The sequence below is a fragment of the Oncorhynchus clarkii genome, chromosome 8 (assembly GCF_045791955.1).
Source record: "Oncorhynchus clarkii lewisi isolate Uvic-CL-2024 chromosome 8, UVic_Ocla_1.0, whole genome shotgun sequence".
NCBI classification, from domain to species: domain Eukaryota; kingdom Metazoa; phylum Chordata; class Actinopteri; order Salmoniformes; family Salmonidae; genus Oncorhynchus; species Oncorhynchus clarkii.
In genome coordinates, this window is record NC_092154.1 from 4,509,982 (window position 1) to 4,530,318 (window position 20,337).

Sequence of the window (20,337 nt, forward strand, 5' to 3'; positions counted from 1 at the left end):
TGTCACACAACACAATGCCACAGATGTCTCAAGTTTTGAGGGAACGTGCAATTGGCATGCTGACTGCAGGAATGTCCAATTAAATGTTAATTTCCCATAAGTCGCCTCCAACGTAATTTGAGAGAATTTGGCAGTACACCCAACCAGCCTCTCAACCGCAGATCACATGAAGCCACGCCAGCAAAGAACCTCAACATCCGTCTTCTTCACTTTGGTCTGTCTGAGACCAGCCACCCAGACAGCTGAATAAACTGAGGAGTATTTCTGTCTGTAACAAAGCCCTTTTGTGGGGAAAAACTCATTCTGATTGGCTAGGCCTGGCTCCCAAGTGGGTGGGTCTATGCCCTCCCAGTCCCACCCATGGCTGCGCCCCTTGCCAATCATGTGAAATCCATAGATTAGATACTAATGAATTAATTTCAATTGACTGATTTCCTCATGAACTGTAACTCAGTAAAATTGTTGAAATTGTTGCGTGTTGTTTTTATATTTTAGTTTGGTGCTGCATCCATGGCAAAGTCTCACTGGCGCCACCTGCTGGTTTCTCAAACTTCAGTTTCAGGATATGAAAGCTCCGTCGCTGACTTTAATTCAAATAGTTAGATTAGATAGACATAGACATAGTACCAGTCAAATGTTTGGACACACCTACTCATTCAAGGGGTTTTTTCTTTATTTTTTACTATGTTCTACATTGTAGAATAATAGTGAAGACATCAAAACTATCAAATAACACAATATGGAATCATGTAGTAACCAAAAAAGTGTTACAAAAAAATCAAGATATATTTTATATTTGAGATTCTTCAAAAGTAGCCACCCTTTGCCTTGATGACAGCTTTGCACACTCTTGGCATTCTCTCAACCAGCTTCATGAGAGTCACCTGGAATGCGTTTCAATTAAAAGGTGTACCTTGTTAAAAGTTAATTTGTGGAATTTCTTTCCCTCTTTATGCGTTTGAGCCACTCAGTTGTGTTGTGACAAGGTAGGGGTGGCATACAGAAGATAGGCCTCTTTGGTAAAATACCAAGTCCATATTACAGCTCAACTACTCAAAGAGAAAAGACAGTCCATCATCCCTTTAAGACATGAAGGTAAGTCAATCCGGAAAATAACGTTGAAAGTTTCTTTAAGGGCAGTCACGAAAACCATCAAGCACGATGATGAAACTGTCTTTCATGAGGACCGCCACAGGATATCATGTCCCAGAGTTACCTCTCCTGCAGATGATACTGTAATGACCATGGGTTTATAGGCGTGGAAATCGACTCTGCCGCTCGAGCATGCTTTTGGGGTACAGTCAATAGCGCACTGGACTTCGGGCTAGAAGGTTGAGGGTTTGAGGCCTGCTCCCTGCCTGTTTCATTACAATATGTTAATCAGAGTTAACTGCATCTCAGAAATTACAGCCCAAATAAATGCTTCACAGAGTTCAAATAACAGACACATCTCAACATCAACTGTTCAGAGGAAACTGTGTAAGTCAGGCCTTCATGGTCGAATTTCTACAACAACAAAAAAAACCCTACTAAAGGACAACAATTAGAAGAAGAGACATGCTTGGGCCAGGAAAAACGAGCATTGGACATTAGACCGGTGGAAATCTGTCCTTTGGTCTGATGAGTCTAAATCTGAGATTTTTGGTTCCAACCACCGTGTCTTTGTGAGACGCAGAGTAGGTGAATGGATGATCTCCGCATGTGTGGTTCCCACCATGAAGCATGGAGGAGGAGGAGGAGGAGGTGTGATGGTGTGAGGATTATTTCCTGGTGACACTATCTGTGATGTATTTAGAATTCAAGGCACACTTAACCAGCATGGCTACCACAGCATTCTGCAGCGATATGCCATCCCATCTGGTTTGCACTTAGTGGGAATATAATTTGTTTTTTAACAGGACAATGACCCCAAACGCCTCCAGGCTGTGTAAGGGCTATTTGACCAAGAAGGAGAGTGATGGAGTTCTGCATCAGATGACCTGGCCACCACAATCACCCGACCTCAACCTAATTGAGATGGTTTGGGATGAGTTGGACCACAGAGTGAAGGAAAAGCAGCCAAAAAAAGTGCTCAGCATATGTGGGAACTCCTTTCAGACTGTAGAAAAAGCATTCCTCATGAAGCTGGTTGAGAGAAGGCCAAGAATGTGCAAAGCTGTCATCAAGGCAAAGGGTGGCTGCTTTTGAAGAATCTCAAATCTCAAATATATTTTGATACACTTTTTTTTGGTTACTACATGATTCCTTCCATATGTGTTATTTGATCGTGTTGATGTCTTCACAATTATTCTACAATGTAGAAAATAGTAAAAAAATAACAAAAAACCCTTGAATGAGTAGGTGTGTCCGAACTGTTGACTGGTACTGTATATGTAGCATCTATAGTGTCGTTGTGAATTAGAAATAGTTTTCCATTGATTGGCATCGGAACCCTAATGTCAGATGTCCTCTTGTTCCAGTCGGCATGTTTTTGTGTTCCCACTTCATTCTCACTCAACCAGTAACATTTTTGGTCAAACATCAGCAGAGGTGCCAGGTAGGATGCTTAGTGTTTACACCAGTTACATTTAAAATCTAAATTGTTGTTGTTGGACGTGTTGATTAAACAATGTATCGGACAAAGATATCATTATCATCTTTGCTACACTTTCAGGCTGCAGTGTCTACGCAGTTAGCTAGTCAACCTTAGATAGGAAGTTAGCTCGCTAGCTAAATCTGTCATTTGTTGATAAAACTCAACTATGGTCTCCACCGCTCGCTACTTTATTCCGTTATCTGTATAAAGCCGTCTGTCAGGAACCAAAGATACATGTTTTGTATGAACTTAAAATGATCTAATATCAGCCTACTAGCTTGCGTACGACGTTAGTTAGCTAGCTAGATGCCTAGCCGGTAGCTAATGTTAGTGGAGCTAGCTAAGAGATGTGGCTTTCTAAACAACTGGGTACTCGGGAAATCAATTCAATTATTGCCATATGTTAAAATACAGAAGTGAAATAAACAAAAATATACAGTAAACATTACACTGCATAGAAGTTCAAAAATAAAAAGAGGATTAAAAATGTCATTAAAACAATATCTCCAACTGGGACAAATCGATTTGAACAGTCAACCAACTCGGGAACTCGGGTCTCTTTCTTGAACTCCGACCCGAAGATCACCGATGTCTTGATTTTACCTCGTATTTTTCCGAGTTCGCATTTGTTTTGAACGTGGCATGGGGCTGTCACTCCTACCTCCGAGTTGGTTAGTTATCTTATGGTGCTTTCAATACAACTAATGCCGCGTTCAATAAAACCGCGTTCAATACAACCGCGAACTCGGTAATCGCCGATTTCTGAACGTTCAATCTACGTTCAATCTAAATGGGAACTCGGGGGGGAAACGAGCTCCGACTGTTGAAAAATCGACTTGAAAACTCATCCAACTCGGGTCTCTTCATAAAACTCTGACCTGAAGGTCACTGCTGACATCGGTGATGATTTGACAGACACGAGCTGCCCCCCCCCCCCAGAGTTCCCAGTTGTCTTGAACAAACTGCAGTCGGAGAATTCGCAGTTGTTTTGAACGCGGTATTTCTTGAGCTCAGACTTCCCGACCTGAAGACCACTGATTTCATAATTTGACCGTTTATATATATATATATATATATATATATTTTCTTCGAGTTCCCAGTTGTCTTGAAAGCACAATTTGATTACCAGGAGCATGTTAACTAGCTAGGTGGCCAAGGCTAGTATTGCAAGCATCTGATGTCTATCAAACATTAAATTATAATTTCTTGTTGTGAAAAAGAAACTGCACCTCTTGGTTGAGAAAATAAATAAAAATACAGACTGCTCTACTCCGGGGAAGTGCAACTATCTCTGGTTAATGAACAAATACAAAAAGGCTAGCTAACTCACACTATCGCTTTATGGTAGGCTGTCTGTGTCTCTGTTTTAGGAAATGGAGTTTGCTGAGCTGATTAAGACCCCCAGAGTGGATGGGGTGGTGTTGAGGAGACCCTTCCTTCCCACAGTGGAGGGAACTCTCTGTCTGACAGGACATCACCTCATACTGAGCTCCAGACAGGACAACACAGAGGAACTCTGGCTGCTGCATGCTAACATCGACGCCATAGAGAAGAGGTGGGTGGTCTGTAGCTCTGTTCCAGGCTCAGCTTCAGGCTACTGCATGCTAACATCGACCCCATAGAGAAGAGGTGGGTGGTCGGTAGCTCAGCTTCAGGCTGCTGCATGCTAACATCGACCCCATAGAGAAGAGGTGGGTGTGTGTACAGGACAACACAATGGGGTTGTAGGGGGATATTTGGGGTTAGGGACTTGCTAGTATGTATAAAGACCTGAGTGTCAGGGTGAGGATGGGGTTAGGGGTTAGGGTGAGGGGTTAGGGTGAGGGGTTAGGGGTTAGGATCAGGGTGAGGGGTTAGGATCAGGGTGAGGGTAAGAAGGGGTGAGGGCTTAGGATCAGGGGTGAGGTTGAGGGGTTAGGATCAGGGGTGAGGGTAAGGTGGGGTCAGGGTGAGGGGTTAGGATCAGGGGTTAGGATCAGGGGTGAGGGGTTATGATCAAGCTTAGGGTCAGTGTTAACCTTCTCCTCCCCCTGTCTGCAGGTTTGTGGGGTCGCTGGGCACCATCATAGTCAAGTGTAAAGACCTCAGGGTGATTCAGCTGGATATCCCTGGCATGGAGGAGTGCCTCAACATCGCCAGCTCTATCGAGGTGAGGAGGGAGTATAGTCTCCATGTTTTATATTGGGACATCAATGTATCAATCCCACCGTGGAGATAAACTATGGTATCAATCCCACTGTGAAGATAAACTATGGTATCAATCCCACTGTGGAGATAAACTATGGTATCAATCCCACTGTGGAGATAAACTATGGTATCAATCCCACTGTGGAGATAAACTATGGTATCAATCCCAACCTGGAGATACACCTCTAGAGGAGTTTCTCTGTGGTTCTAATCTCATTCATAGACACTTCCGCCTAAATGCCTGGTCTGATGGACCAACGAGTCAAACTTGGCATTCGTTAGCCGACACGGACAGTCGGAAGAAACCTCCCCCCCTCCAAATAAATTGTCTTAATCTACCCACCAATCCTCTCCGACAACACCTTCCCCCTAACTCTCCCCTTTACACTAGCAAAGCAGATTCACACATCAGTCATGTGATTTGCTAAAATTCAATGATGACAAATACTTTAGTCAGTAGGTCCCCTCAGAATTCTATGGTCACTCCCACTAAGGTCAACTCTGAGTGGTTGCTATCCCAGGCTTGTATGTGCTGTGCACAATAACCTGGGGAGGAGGTTACTGGCTATGGTTCTCAGGCTGTGGTCACATTCTCTATGAAGTGTGCACTCGTTCACTACAGAGTGCACAATCAACGTAATACCTGCTCTCTTCCTCTAGGTTCTGTCCACTCTGGACTCTGTCTCTTTGATGTACCCGCTCTTCTACCGGCCCATGTTTCAGGTCATCGAGGACGGATGGAAGTCTTTCCTTCCAGAGGATGCTTTCAAAGACCTGGAGTCCATGGTATGTAGGGCTGCTCTGCTCACCCTGGAACCTGCTGAGATAATATGATGAGTCTACAAAACATTAAGAACACCTTCCTAATATTGAGTATCAATCCCACTCTTTTTGCCCTCAGAACAGCCTCAGTTCATCAGGTCGCGGACTCTACAAGGTGTCGAAAGCGTTCCACAGGGATGCTGGCCCACGTAGATTCACACGGATGTCAAGTTGGCTGGATGTCCTTTGGGTGGTGAACCATTCTTGATACACACAGGAAACTGTTGTGTGAAAAACCCAGCAGTGTTAGTTTTTGACACAAACCGGTACACCTGGTTATTACCGCCATACCCCATTCAAAGGCACTTAAATATTATGTCTTGTCCAGTCACCCTCTGAATGGCACAGACACAATCCATGTCTCAAGGCTTAAAAATAATTATTGAAACTGTCTCCTCCCCTTCATCTACACTGATTGAAGTGGATTTAACAAGTGACATCAATAAGGGATCACAGCTTTCACCTGGATTCACCTGGTCAGTCTGTCATGGAAAGAGCAGGTGTTCCTAATGTTTTGTACACTCCGTGTATATTGAGTTAATTACCGCTGCCTGTTGTATGGCTGGTTCTAATTACCCCTGCGTGTTGTATGGCTGGTTCTAATTACCCCTGCGTGTTGTATGGCTGGTTCTAATTACCCCTGCGTGTTGTATGGCTGGTTCTAATTACCCCTGTGTGTTGTATGGCTGGTTCTAATTACCCCTGCGTGTTGTATGGCTGGTTCTAATTACCCCTGTGTGTTGTATGGCTGGTTCTAATTACCCCTGCGTGTTGTATGGCTGGTTCTAATTACCCCTGCGTGTTGTATGGCTGTTTCTAATTACCGCTGTATGGCTGTTTCTAATTACCGCTGTATGGCTGGTTCTAATTACCCCTGCGTGTTGTATGGCTGTTTCTAATTACCCCTGCGTGCTGTATGGCTGTTTCTAATTACCTCTGGGTTTTGTATGGCTGGTTCTAATTACCGCTGTATGGCTGTTTCTAATTACCCCTGCGTGTTGTATGGCTGTTTCTAATTTCCGCTGCTTGTTGTATGGCTGTTTCTAATTACCCCTGTATGGCTGTTTCTAATTGCAGCTGTATGGCTGTTTCTAATTACCCCTGCGTGTTGTATGGCTGTTTCTAATTACCTCTGGGTTTTGTATGGCTGTTTCTAATTACCGCTGTATGGCTGTTTCTAATTACCGCTGCGTGTTGTATGGCTGGTTCTAATTACCCCTGTGTGTTGTATGGCTGGTTCTAATTACCCCTGCGTGTTGTATGGCTGGTTCTAATTACCCCTGCGTGTTGTATGGCTGGTTCTAATTACCTCTGGGTGTTGTATGGCTGGTTCTAATTACCCCTGCGTGTTGTATGGCTGGTTCTAATTACCCCTGCGTGTTGTATGGCTGGTTCTAATTACCCCTGCGTGTTGTATGGCTGGTTCTAATTACCGCTGTGTGTTGTATGGCTGGTTCTAATTACCGCTGCCTGTTGTATGGCTGGTTCTAATTACCGCTGCCTGTTGTATGGCTGGTTCTAATTACCGCTGTGTGTTGTATGGCTGGTTCTAATTACCGCTGCCTGTTGTATGGCTGGTTCTAATTACCGCTGCCTGTTGTATGGCTGGTTCTAATTACCTCTGGGTGTTGTATGGCTGGTTCTAATTACCCCTGCGTGTTGTATGGCTGGTTCTAATTACCTCTGTGTGTTGTATGGCTGGTTCTAATTACCTCTGTGTGTTGTATGGCTGGTTCTAATTACCGCTGCGTGTTGTATGGCTGGTTCTAATTACCCCTGCGTGTTGTATGGCTGGTTCTAATTACCTCTGTGTGTTGTATGGCTGGTTCTAATTACCCCTGCGTGTTGTATGGCTGGTTCTAATTACCTCTGTGTGTTGTATGGCTGGTTCTAATTACCCCTGCGTGTTGTATGGCTGGTTCTAATTACCCCTGCCTGTTGTATGGCTGGTTCTAATTACCTCTGTGTGTTGTATGGCTGGTTCTAATTACCCCTGCGTGTTGTATGGCTGGTTCTAATTACCTCTGTGTGTTGTATGGCTGTTTCTAATTACCCCTGCGTGTTGTATGGCTGGTTCTAATTACCTCTGGGTGTTGTATGGCTGGTTCTAATTACCCCTGCGTGTTGTATGGCTGGTTCTAATTACCTCTGGGTGTTGTATGGTTTCTTTTAGATCTGGATGTTTCAAGGTTTATTTGTCGAATAAGGAAAACGGTTTATGTTAATTTTGTCAAATCAAATGTTTTTATAAAACCCTTTTTACATCAGCAGATGTCACAAAGTGACATAAAAACCACCCATAAAAACCCCAGCTTTCCTTAAGTATTTTAATGATCAAATCTCCCCTCCTCACTACCCCACCTCCCTCTATTACCCCACCTCCCTCTATTACCCCACCTCCCTCTATTACCCCACCTCCCTCCTCCCCCTCTTCCTCTATTACCCCACCTCCCTCTATTACCCCACCTCCCTCTATTACCCCACCTCCCTCTATTCCCCCACCTCCTTCTATTCCCCCCCTCTCCCTCTATTCCCCCACCTCCCTCCTCCCCCTCCATCCATCCATTCCCTCCCCACCTCCCTCTCTCTCATGCATCCCCACCTCCCGCTATTCCTCCCTTCTCCATCCATCCATTCCCTCCCCACCTCCCTCTATCCCCCCTCTCCCTCCTCCCCCTCCCTCCATCCATCTCTCCCCACCTCCCTCCTCTCCCTCCATCCATCCCTCCCCACCTCCCTCCTCTCCCTCCATCCATCTCTCCCCACCTCCCTCCTCTCCCTCCATCCATCTCTCCCCACCTCCCTCCTCTCCCTCCATCCATACCTCCCCACCTCTCTCCTCTCCATTCATCCCTCCTCTCCCTCCATCCATCCCTCCTCTCCATCCATCCATCCCTCCTCTCCATCCATCCATCCCTCCTCTCCCTCCATCCATCATCCCTCCTCTCCCTCCATCCATCATCCCTCCTCTCCCTCCATCCATCATCCCTCCTCTCCCTCCATCCATCATCCCTCCTCTCCCTCCATCCATCATCCCTCCTCTCCCTCCATCCATCATCCCTCCTCTCCCTCCATCCATCATCCCTCCATCCATTCCCTCATCCCTCCCTCCTCTCCATCCCTCCCTCCCTCCTCTCCATCCATCCCTCGCTCCTCTCCATCCATCCCTCGCTCCTCTCCATCCATCCCTCGCTCCTCTCCATCCATCCCTCGCTCCTCTCCATCCATCCATCTATCATCCCTCCTCCATCCATCCCTCCTCCATCCATCCCTCCTCTCCCTCCTCCATCCATCCATCCCTCCATCCATCCACCCCCCCCCCCCTTTCATCCTCTAATCCATCCATCTCTCCTAGACTGAAGAGTGGCGTCTGAGTGATGTGAATAAGGACTACAGTGTGTGTTCCTCCTACCCTCCTCTGGTGGCCGTACCTAAAGATGTGGATGACGACACCCTAAGGAAAGCTGCCGCCTTCCGCCACGGGGGACGCTTCCCCGTACTGAGCTACTATCACAAGAAGAACGGCATGGTGAGAGGAGTGCACGGCACCATGGGAAATTGAGTTTATAGTCAATGTAGTTCACCACAGAGAAGTGTTCTCGTCTACCATGTTCATAATTTATGTGGCAGAATGACTTGAGGTCTTTTAGGTTTTTCAAGGTATTAAACCCCAACTGAATTGGTCTATTTGAGTCTGATCTTAAAGGGACATTCCACCCAAAAACTGTCTTTTGGTATTCGCTTCATTAGTCCATTGTTGCAACAAAAAACATTTGCATGTCATCAATCAATATGAGTTGGAATCGGCTAAACTTTGAACATTGAGATATTAAATAAATTATAGAGAAGAAGGCTTGAATAGGAAGAGTGAAAGAGACTGGTATACACTTTCATAATACAGGAATACAGCCGGTGGGATTTGTTTTTGGCGTTTTCCTTCAAGCTTTTTAGAGGTAGTCAAAGTCTAATCTTTCTTTTTGTTCAGTAGCACATACAGTGCCTTGCGAAAGCATTCGGCCCCCTTGAACTTTGCGACCTTTTGCCACATTTCAGGCTTCAAACATAAAGATATAAAACTGTATTTTTTTGTGAAGAATCAACAACAAGTGGGACACAATCATGAAGTGGAACGACATTTATTGGATATTTCAAACTTTTTTAACAAATCAAAAACTGAAAAATTGAGCGTGCAAAATTATTAATTAATAATTAATAATTAATTATTAAGTGCAAGGCACTGTATAACATAAATACATTTACATTTTAGTCTCTTAGCAGGCATTTTTATTCAGTGACTTGAGTGAAAAATATAACAACCTAATTAACCAATCAAAACGGTCAATTTCTGTCTTCCTCTGTGGTGTCTGCTTCTTGACCCCTGAGCTCTAATCCCTGATTCGCTCTCTGTCACCAGGTGATGATGCGTTCAGGTCAGCCGCTGACCGGCACCAACGGGCGTCGCTGTAAGGAAGACGAGAAGTTGATCAACGCCACGTTGCGGGCTGGGAAACGCGGCTACATCATCGACACGCGTACCGTCAGCGTGGCGCAGCAGGCCAAGGCACGGGGAGGAGGGTTCGAATCAGAGGCCAACTACCCACAGTGGAGGAGGATTCACAAGGCTATAGAGAGGTGATGGAAGGGTGATAGTGATCAAATCAAATCACATTTTTCACATACACATGGTTAGCAGATGTTATTGGTCACATGGTTAGTAGATGTTAATGGTCACATGGTTAGTAGATGTTAATGGTCACATGGTTAGCAGATGTTAATGGTCACATGGTTAGTAGATGCTATTGGTCACATGGTTAGCAGATGTTATTGGTCACATGGTTAGTAGATGTTAATGGTCACATGGTTAGTAGATGTTAATGGTCACATGGTTAGTAGATGTTAATGGTCACATGGTTAGCAGATGTTATTGGTCACATGGTTAGTAGATGTTAATGGTCACATGGTTAGCAGATGTTATTGGTCACATGGTTAGTAGATGTTATTGGTCACATGGTTAGTAGATGTTAATGGTCACATGGTTAGCAGATGTTAATGGTCACATGGTTAGTAGATGTTAATGATCACATGGTTAGCATATGTTAATGGTCACATGGTTAGTAGATGTTAATGGTCACATGGTTAGCAGATGTTAATGGTCACATGGTTAGCAGATGTTATTGGTCACATGGTTAGCAGATGTTATTGGTCACATGGTTAGCAGATGTTATTGGTCACATGGTTAGCAGATGTTATTGGTCACATGGTTAGCAGATGTTATTGGTCACATGGTTAGCAGATGTTATTGGTCACATGGTTAGTAGATGTTAATGGTCACATGGTTAGTAGATGTTAATGGTCACATGGTTAGTAGATGTTAATGGTCACATGGTTAGCAGATGTTATTGGTCACATGGTTAGTAGATGTTATTGGTCACATGGTTAGTAGATGTTATTGGTCACATGGTTAGTAGATGTTAATGGTCACATGGTTAGTAGATGTTATTGGTCACATACACATGGTTAACATATGTTAATGGTCACATACACATGTTTAGTAGATGTTAATGGTCACATGGTTAACAGATGTTAATGGTCACATGGTTAACAGATGTTAATGGTCACATGGTTAACAGATATTAATGGTCACATACACATGGTTAGTAGATGTTAATGGTCACATACACATGGTTAGCATATGTTAATGGTCACATACACATGGTTAGCAGATGTTATTGGTCACATACACATGGTTAGTAGATGTTAATGGTCACATACACATGGTTAGCAGATGTTAATGGTCACATGGTTAACAGATGTTAATGGTCACATACACATGGTTAGTAGATGTTATTGGTCACATGGTTAGCAGATGTCAATGGTCACATACACATGGTTAGCAGATGTCAATGGTCACATACACATGGTTAACAGATGTTATTGGTCACATACACATGGTTAGTAGATGTTAATGGTCACATGGTTAACAGATGTTAATGGTCACATACACATGGTTAGTAGATGTTATTGGTCACATGGTTAGCAGATGTCAATGGTCACATACACATGGTTAGCAGATGTCAATGTTCACATACACATGGTTAACAGATGTTATTGGTCACATGCACATGGTTAGCAGATGTTATTGGTCACATACACATGGTTAGCAGATGTTAATGGTCACATACACATGGTTAGTAGATGTTATTGGTCACATGGTCAGCAGATGTTATTGGTCACATACACATGGTTAGCAGATGTTATTGCGAGTGTAGCGAAATGCTTGTGCTTCTAGTTCCGACCGTGCAGTAATATCTAACAAGTAATCTAACAATTTCCTCAACAACGACCCAATACACACACATCTAAAGGAATGGATGGAATAAGAATATGTACATATAAATATATGGCCGAGCGGCATAGGTAAGATACAATAGATGGTATAAAATACAGTATATACATATGAGATGAGTAACGCAAGTTATATAAACGTTATTAAAGTGACTAGTAGAAAGGCTGCTGCCTACATGTGTTAGTGGTGGCTGTTCAACAGTCTGATGGTGATAGAAGCTGTTTAACAGTCTGATGGTGATAGAAGCTGTTTAACAGTCTGATGGTGATAGAAGCTGTTTAACAGTCTGATGGTGATAGAAGCTGTTTAACAGTCTGATGGTAATAGAAGCTGTTTAACAGTCTGATGGTGATAGAAGCTGTTTAACAGTCTGATGGTGATAGAAGCTGTTTAACAGTCTGATGGTGATAGAAGCTGTTTAACAGTCTGATGGTGATAGAAGCTGTTTAACAGTCTGATGGTGATAGAAGCTGTTTAACAGTCTGATGGTGATAGAAGCTGTTTAACAGTCTGATGGTGATAGAAGCTGTTTAACAGTCTGATGGTGATAGAAGCTGTTTAACAGTCTGATGGTGATAGAAGCTGTTTAACAGTCTGATGGTGATAGAAGCTGTTCAACAGTCTGATGGTGATAGAAGCTGTTTAACAGTCTGATGGTGATAGAAGCTGTTCAACAGTCTGATGGTGATAGAAGCTGTTTAACAGTCTGATGGTGATAGAAGCTGTTTAACAGTCTGATGGTGATAGAAGCTGTTTAACAGTCTGATGGTGATAGAAGCTGTTTAACAGTCTGATGGTGATAGAAGCTGTTCAACAGTCTGATGGTGATAGAAGCTGTTTAACAGTCTGATGGTGATAGAAGCTGTTTAACAGTCTGATGGTGATAGAAGCTGTTTAACAGTCTGAGGGCCTTGAGGTAGAAGCTGTTCAACAGTCTGATGGTGATAGAAGCTGTTTAACAGTCTGATGGTGATAGAAGCTGTTTAACAGTCTGATGGCCTTGAGATAGAAGCTGTTTAACAGTCTGATGGCCTTGAGATAGAAGCTGTTTAACAGTCTGATGGCCTTGAGATAGAAGCTGTTTAACAGTCTGAGGGCCTTGAGATAGAAGCTGTTTAACAGTCTGAGGGCCTTGAAGTAGAAGCTGTTTAACAGTCTGAGGGCCTTGAGGTAGAAGCTGTATAACAGTCTGAGGGCCTTGAGGTAGAAGGTGTTTAACAGTGTCTCGGTCCCTGCTTTGATGCACCTGTACTGACCTCGCCTTCTGGATGGTAACGGGGTGAACAGGCAGTGGCTCGGGTGGTTGATGTCCTTGATGATCTTTTTGGCCTTCCTGTGACAGGTGATGTAGGTGTCCTGTAGGGCAGGTAATTGCACCCGGTGATGTGTTGTGCAGACCGCACCACCCTGAGGTCATGGTGATGGCGAGTTGATGGGGAGGGCGAGGTGAATGAGATGGTCAGGGAGAGGTGATGGTGAGGGAGAGGTGATGGTGAGGGTGATGGTGATGGTGAGGGAGAGGTGAGGGAGAGGTGATGGTGAGGGAGAGGTGATGGGGAGGGAGTGATGATGGTCAGGGAGAGGTGATGGGGAGGGAGAGGTGATGGGGAGGGTGAGGTGAATGAGATGGTCAGGGAGAGATGATGGTCAGGGAGAGATGATGGTCAGGGAGAGATGATGGTCAGGGAGAGATGATGGTCAGGGAGAGATGATGGTCAGGGAGAGGTGATGGTCAAGGAGAGGTGATGGTCAGGGAGAGGTGATGGTCAGGGAGAGGTGATGGTCAGGGAGAGGTGATGGTCAGGGAGAGGTGATGGGGAGGGAGAGGTGAATGAGATGGTCAGGGAGAGATGACGGTCAGGGAGAGGTGATGGTGAGGGTGATGGTAAGGGAGAGGTGAGGGAGAGGTGATGGTGAGGGAGAGGGAGTGATGATGGTCAGGGAGAGGTGATGGGGAGGGAGAGGTGATGGGGAGGGTGAGGTGAATGAGATGGTCAGGGAGAGATGATGGTCAGGGAGAGATGATGGTCAGGGAGAGATGATGGTCAGGGAGAGATGATGGTCAAGGAGAGGTGATGGTCAGGGAGAGGTGATGGTCAGGGAGAGGTGATGGTCAGGGAGAGGTGATGGTCAGGGAGAGGTGATGGTCAGGGAGAGGTGATGGGGAGGGAGAGGTGAATGAGATGGTCAGGGAGAGATGACGGTCAGGGAGAGGTGATGGGGAGGGAGAGGTGATGGGGAGGGAGAGGTGATGGGGGGAGGCGAGGTGATGGGGAGGGAGAGGTGATGGAGAGGGGAGGGAGAGGTGATGGTGAGGTGATGGGGAGGGCGAGGTGAATGAGATGGTCAGGGAGAGATCAAATATCAAATCAAATTTTATTTGTCACATACACATGGTTAGCAGATGTTAATGCGAGTGTAGCGAAATGCTTGTAATGATGGTCAGGGAGAGGTGATGGGGAGGGAGTGGTGATGGTGAGGTGATGGGGAGGGCGAGGTGAATGAGATGGTCAGAGAGAGGTGATGGTCAGGGAGAGGTGATGGTCAGGGAGAGGTGAATGAGATGGTCAGGGAGAGATGATGGTCAGGGAGAGATGATGGTCAGGGAGAGATGATGGTCAGGGAGAGATGATGGTCAGGGAGAGGTGATGGGGAGGGAGAGGTGATGGTGATGGGGAGGGAGAGGGGAGGGAGAGGTGATGGTGAGGTGATGGGGAGGGCGAGGTGAATGAGATGGTCAGGGAGAGGTGATGGGGAGGGAGTGGTGATGGGGAGGGAGAGGTGATGGGGAGGTGATGGGGAGGGCGAGGTGAATGAGATGGTCAGGGAGAGATGATGGTCAAGGAGAGGTGATGGGGAGGGCGAGGTTAATGAGATGGTCAGGGAGAGGTGATGGTCAGGGAGAGGTGATGGTCAGGGAGAGGTGATGGTCAGGGAGAGGTGATGGTCAGGGAGAGGTGATGGTCAGGGAGAGGTGATGGCGAGGGGAGGGAGAGGTGATGGCGAGGGGAGGGAGAGGTGATGGGGGGAGAAGTGATGGGAGGGAGAGGTGATGGGTAGGGCGAGGGGAGGATGAGGTGATGATGGAGAGGGAGAGGTGATGGGGAGGGAGAGGTGATTGAGAGGTATACAATAAGTGATGTTGTAGAGAATGATAGAGGCCTCTTCTGGCCAAAAACCTGTATTAGCAAAGGCAGCACCATTGAGGACTTTCACCATTGAAGAACTCAACTGAGTGGGACTTCCTATGGGTTACGGAAGGTTCACATAATTCCATCAAGGTCATCAGGAGGGATCAGCCAATGAATTATACTCGTGAACAAACATTCTATAACTGCTGGTGGCAGTAAATCACCAACCTTGTCTTTATACCTCAAACAACTGACTGCTTCAACACGGAAATTACCTCACTGGCACTGCCCGCGCACTCCCAGACGGCCTAATGGAAACGATATAGACGAGTTAGCTCACAACCCTTGTCATCTGTCCATATCTGAATGGCCTGTGCTACCTGGAACTAGCCTGCCAAGGAAGTCTTCTCCATCTGCTTCTCCTCCTCCATCTTGTAGTGAAGTAGGTGAAGAAGATTGTTCCAATCAGCGAGGTTCGTTCGGACCAGATTGATATAAGGAATAGCTTCGCTCCCATTGGTGGATCTACCGGCGCCTTCATCGATGGAATTGCATGTGTCTGCGATGGCGGTTCTGACTCCCAACTACACTGACGCCAGCAGCAGCTTTGTCGCCGAGTTCGACTCCTTTCCCTCTCTTTGGATCTGACCGGGCACTGCCTGCTGTGGGAGGTGTCTGGACCTATCGCCGGGAGCAACGGGGGTGCACTCTATCCTGCTTCTCTTGGGCCCGTGGAAATGTTCAACGAATTGTGTGAGGGGTAGGAATGAGCGGATTTCTCCGTTCCCTTCTCCAGCTGCTGTATTGAATGGTGAGACAGTTGATTGGTGAGAAATGTCTTAGTCCCTGAAGCAAAAGCGTTGTGCTATCCAGGAGCACGAGTACAGATCATCAAAAAGCTGCTCCCAGACATTATAAACCTGCATCAGGACATCAACAAGCTGCTCCCAAACATTATAAACCTGCATCAGGACATCAACAAGCTGCTCCCAGACATTATAAACCAGCATCAGGACATCAATAATCTGCTCCCAAACATTATAAACCTGCATCAGGACATCAATAATCTGCTCCCAAACATTATAAACCTGCATCAGGAAAATTGAGTCTATCGTAGTTCATGTGGGATTCACTTACATTATGAAGGGCAGCTCAGAACAGTTGAAGATGGACTTTAAACAACTGATTGGGTCTCTGCTTGACACCAACAAACGCCCCATAATATCTGTCCCTCTGCCCTCACTAAACGTGGCATTTACAGTTCAACAGACGTTTATCCCTCCATAACTGGCTACCAGACTACTACAGCTCTGTGGGTGAAACATTTACTGACAATGTTGATACCTTCTGGAAACAAAGCTTGTATTATAAGGAGGATGGGATCCACCCAAATGATTTGGGTTCCTGGATCCTTTCACAGCATTATAAGGAGGATGGGATCCACCCAAATCATTTGGGTTCCTGGATCCTTTCACAGCATTATAAGGAGGAAGTGATGCACCCAAATCATTTGGGTTCCTGGATCCTTTCACAGCATTATAAGGAGGAAGTGATGCACCCAAATCATTTGGGTTCCTGGATCCTTTCACAGCGTTATAAGGAGGAAGTGATCCACCCAAATCATTTGGGTTCCTGGATCCTTTCACAGTGTTATAAGGAGGATGGGATCCACCCAAATAATTTGGGTTCCTGGATCCTTTCACAGCATTATAAGGAGAATGGGATCCACCCAAATCATCTGGGTTCCTGGATCCTTTCACAGTATTATAAGGAGGAAGTGATGCACCCAAATCATTTGGGTTCCTGGATCCTTTCACAGCATTATAAGGAGAATGGGATCCACCCAAATCACTTGGGTTCCTGGATCCTTTCACAGCATTATAAGGAGGATGGGATCCACCAAAATCACTTGGGTTCCTGGATCCTTTCACAGCATTATAAGGAGGAAGGGATCCACCAAAATCATTTGGGTTCCTGGATCCTTTCACAGCATTATAAGGAGGATGGGATCCACCAAAATCATTTGGGTTCATGGATCCTTTCACAGCATTATAAGGAGGATGGGATCCACCCAAATCATCTGGGTTCCTGGATCCTTTCACAGCATTATAAGGAGGAAGGGATCCACCAAAATCATCTGGGTTCCTGGATCCTTTCACAGCGTTATAAGGAGGATGGGATCCATCCAAATCATTTGGGTTCCAGGATCCTTTCACAGCATTATAAGGCTGCGTTGAGACAATGATTTATCAATGACCCAAGTCCAGCTCAGTTAATCCCTACCATTGTAACGCAGGTTCCTGGATCCTTTCACAGCATTATAAGGAGAATGGGATCCACCCAAATCATTTGGGTTCCAGGATCCTTTCACAGCATTATAAAGCTGTGTTGAGACAATTACTTATCAATGACCCAAGTCCAGCTCAGTTAATCCCTACCATTTTGTCTCTGAGTTGTCATAATGCTTCAGCAAATGTATATTATCCCAGGGGTGTTGAAAGACACAATGTAAGTAACCTAATTTATGTCCCTCTTATTGCCCTGAATGCCTCTGCTGATCCCACGGCAGTAATCATGTACCTATGAACCAGATGTATATTGTCAGAACTGAGGCGGTGTGCCCTAGTAGACAGTCTACAGTGTGCATCTCACTCTGCACTAACATAAATAACATGAACATGTCTACTTATTCTAAGCTTTATGAATCCAGCCAACATGTCAGATTTCAAAAAGGCTTTTTGGCGAAAGCAAACGATGCTATTATCTGAGGATAGCACCCCAGTAAACAGAGGGCGACACAAAATGCAGAAATAAAAATATAATTCATGCCTTACATTTGACGAGCTTCTTTTGTTGGCACTCCAATATGTCCCATAAACATCACAATTGGTCCTTTTGTTCGATTAATCCCGTCCAAATATATCCAAAATGTCCATTTATTTGGCGCGTTTGATTCAGAAAAAACACCGGTTCCAAGTCGTGCAACATGACTACAAAATGTCTCATAAGTTTTTTTTACGTAAATAATCAATAAAATTGAAGACGGGATGATCTGTGTTCAATACGGGAGGAAAACAAAGTGGAGCGTGCTTTGACTAGACTGGAGCCTCGTTCTGAACAGTGTTACTACTTCATTTCTCAAAGGAAAAACCTCAACCAATTTCTAAAGACTGTTGACATCCAGTGGAAGTGATAGGAACTGCAGGAAAGTCGATTGAGAAATCTGGATTCCCAATGAAAATTCATTTGAAAAGTGACCTAAAATAAATAAAAACAGAACCGTTTGTCCTCTGGGTTTTGCCTGCCAAATAAGTTATGTTATACTCACAGACATGATTCAAACAATTTTAGAAACTTCAGAGTGTTTCCTATCCACATCTACTGACAATATGCATATCTTAAATTCTAGGTCTGAGTAGCAGGCCGTTTACTTTGGACACGCATTTCATCCGGACGTGAAAATACTGCCCCCTGTCCCAAAGAAGTTAAGAAACAAGAATACATGAAATCAATAATTTGCTAGTAACAGATGACATTCATATTCCGACTGTCTCTGAAACTCAGTTGGATAACTTATGATGGCTCAGGTTATCAGTCAACCTACCAGGGATTGATGAGGAATTAAAAAACTGTACGTTTGAGAGGGATGAGGCAAAATAATATGTCTATATAGTCTATATGTCTATACAAATAAGTCTGACTGCACAACCGATTGGCAAAACATACTGCAAATTGAGAAATCATGTGACTAAACGGAAGAAGAAGAAACTACACTAGGAAACAAAGAAGAATGATAGCAAAAACCTGTGGAGCACCTTAAGTAAAGTTTTGGGCAAAAAGGCAAACTCAGCTCCGTCATCTATTGAATCAGATGGCTCATTCATCACAAAGCCCACTGATATTGCAAACTACCGTAATTATTTTTCTCATTGGCAAGATTAGCAAATATAGGCATGACATGCCAGCGACAAACGCTGACACTACACATCCAAGTATATCTGACTAAATTATGAAAGACAAGCATTGTAATTTTAAATGATGTTAAGTGGAGAGCCTGATAAAGCGGGTAGAAGTCTGTTATAACCCCCCCCCCCAGGTCCTCCAGGAGAGCCTGGTAAAGCTGGTAAAAGTCTGTTATAACCTCTCCTCTCCCCCCCCCAGGTCCAGTATTCTCCAGGAGAGCCTGATAAAGCTGATAGAAGCCTGTAATAACCTCCCCTCCCCCCCAGGTCCAGTATTCTCCAGGAGAGCCTGATAAAGCTGGTAGAAGCCTGTAATGACCAGAGCCACAGTATGGACCGCTGGCTCAGTAAACTAGAGGCTTCTAATTGGCAGACTCACGTCAAGGAGATCCTCACTACTGCCTGTCTGGCTGCTCAGTGCATCGACAGGTAGGTAACCTCTATAGCTATCTTTCTATCTATCTCTGTCTCTCTTTAAGTTAAACTCAATAAACTTTTATCCTTCTCGCGTCTGTCTGTCTCAGGGAGGGTGCGTCAGTACTTGTGCATGGGACAGAGGGGACAGACTCGACCCTACAGGTGACGTCTCTGGCTCAGATCATCCTGGACCCAGCCTGCAGGACCATTCAAGGATTCCAAGCTTTAGTGGAGAGAGAGTGGCTGCAGGTAACACACACACACACACCACACACACACACACCCTGAGCCTGAACTATCCCTATCCTTCTCTTTCTGAAAATTCAATGATGATTTATTGGCTTGGGAAACATATGTTCACATTGCCAAACCAGTGAAATAAACAAAAACAACAATTCATGTTTTGTTGTTGAAAAGAACAGTAAACATTACACTCATAAAGGTTTCAAAACAATAGATGTTTCAAGTGTAAAATGATCAGCTATGTATAGTGTTTTAGCAATGTAGTTGTAGTGTGAATAATAGGGGAAGACAAACAAACACAAACAAATCAATTGGGGTGGCGACTTTCATGTTCCTTTTGATTGCATAGAAGGCCCTTCTAGCCTTGTCTCTTAGATCGCTCACAGCCTTGTGGAAGGTACCTGTGGTGTTGACGTTTAGGCCGAGGTATATATAGTTGTTTGTGTGCTCTGGGGCAACGGTGTCTCGATAGAATGTGTATGTGTTGTCCTGGCAACTGGACCTTTTTTTATTTGGAACTCCCATTATTTTTGTCTTACTGAGATTTACTGTCAGGGCCCAGGTCTGTCGGGGCCCCAGGTCTATCGGGGCCCCAGGTCTATCGGGGCCCCAGGTCTGTCGGGGCCCCAGGTCTGTCGGGGCCCCAGGTCTGTC

General features: G+C 45.0%; 1 protein-coding gene across 2 annotated transcripts in view; it reads left to right on the forward strand.

The window, feature by feature from the left end:
- Window positions 1-2,453: 2,453 nt before the first annotated feature.
- Window positions 2,454-20,337, forward strand: part of LOC139414878 (myotubularin related protein 9) — a 37,768-nt gene continuing 19,884 nt past the window's right edge. Inside the window, exons 1-8 of one of the 2 annotated variants that reach the window (XM_071162473.1) lie at window positions 2,454-2,536; window positions 3,924-4,130; window positions 4,616-4,724; window positions 5,423-5,548; window positions 8,940-9,113; window positions 9,999-10,216; window positions 19,291-19,452; window positions 19,548-19,689. In XM_071162473.1, coding sequence (XP_071018574.1) covers window positions 3,949-4,130; window positions 4,616-4,724; window positions 5,423-5,548; window positions 8,940-9,113; window positions 9,999-10,216; window positions 19,291-19,452; window positions 19,548-19,689 — 1,113 coding nt within the window. In that variant the 5' untranslated portion in view covers window positions 2,454-2,536; window positions 3,924-3,948. The remainder of the gene's footprint in view (window positions 2,537-3,923; window positions 4,131-4,615; window positions 4,725-5,422; window positions 5,549-8,939; window positions 9,114-9,998; window positions 10,217-19,290; window positions 19,453-19,547; window positions 19,690-20,337) is intronic. The other variant, XM_071162474.1, reaches the window with a different exon arrangement.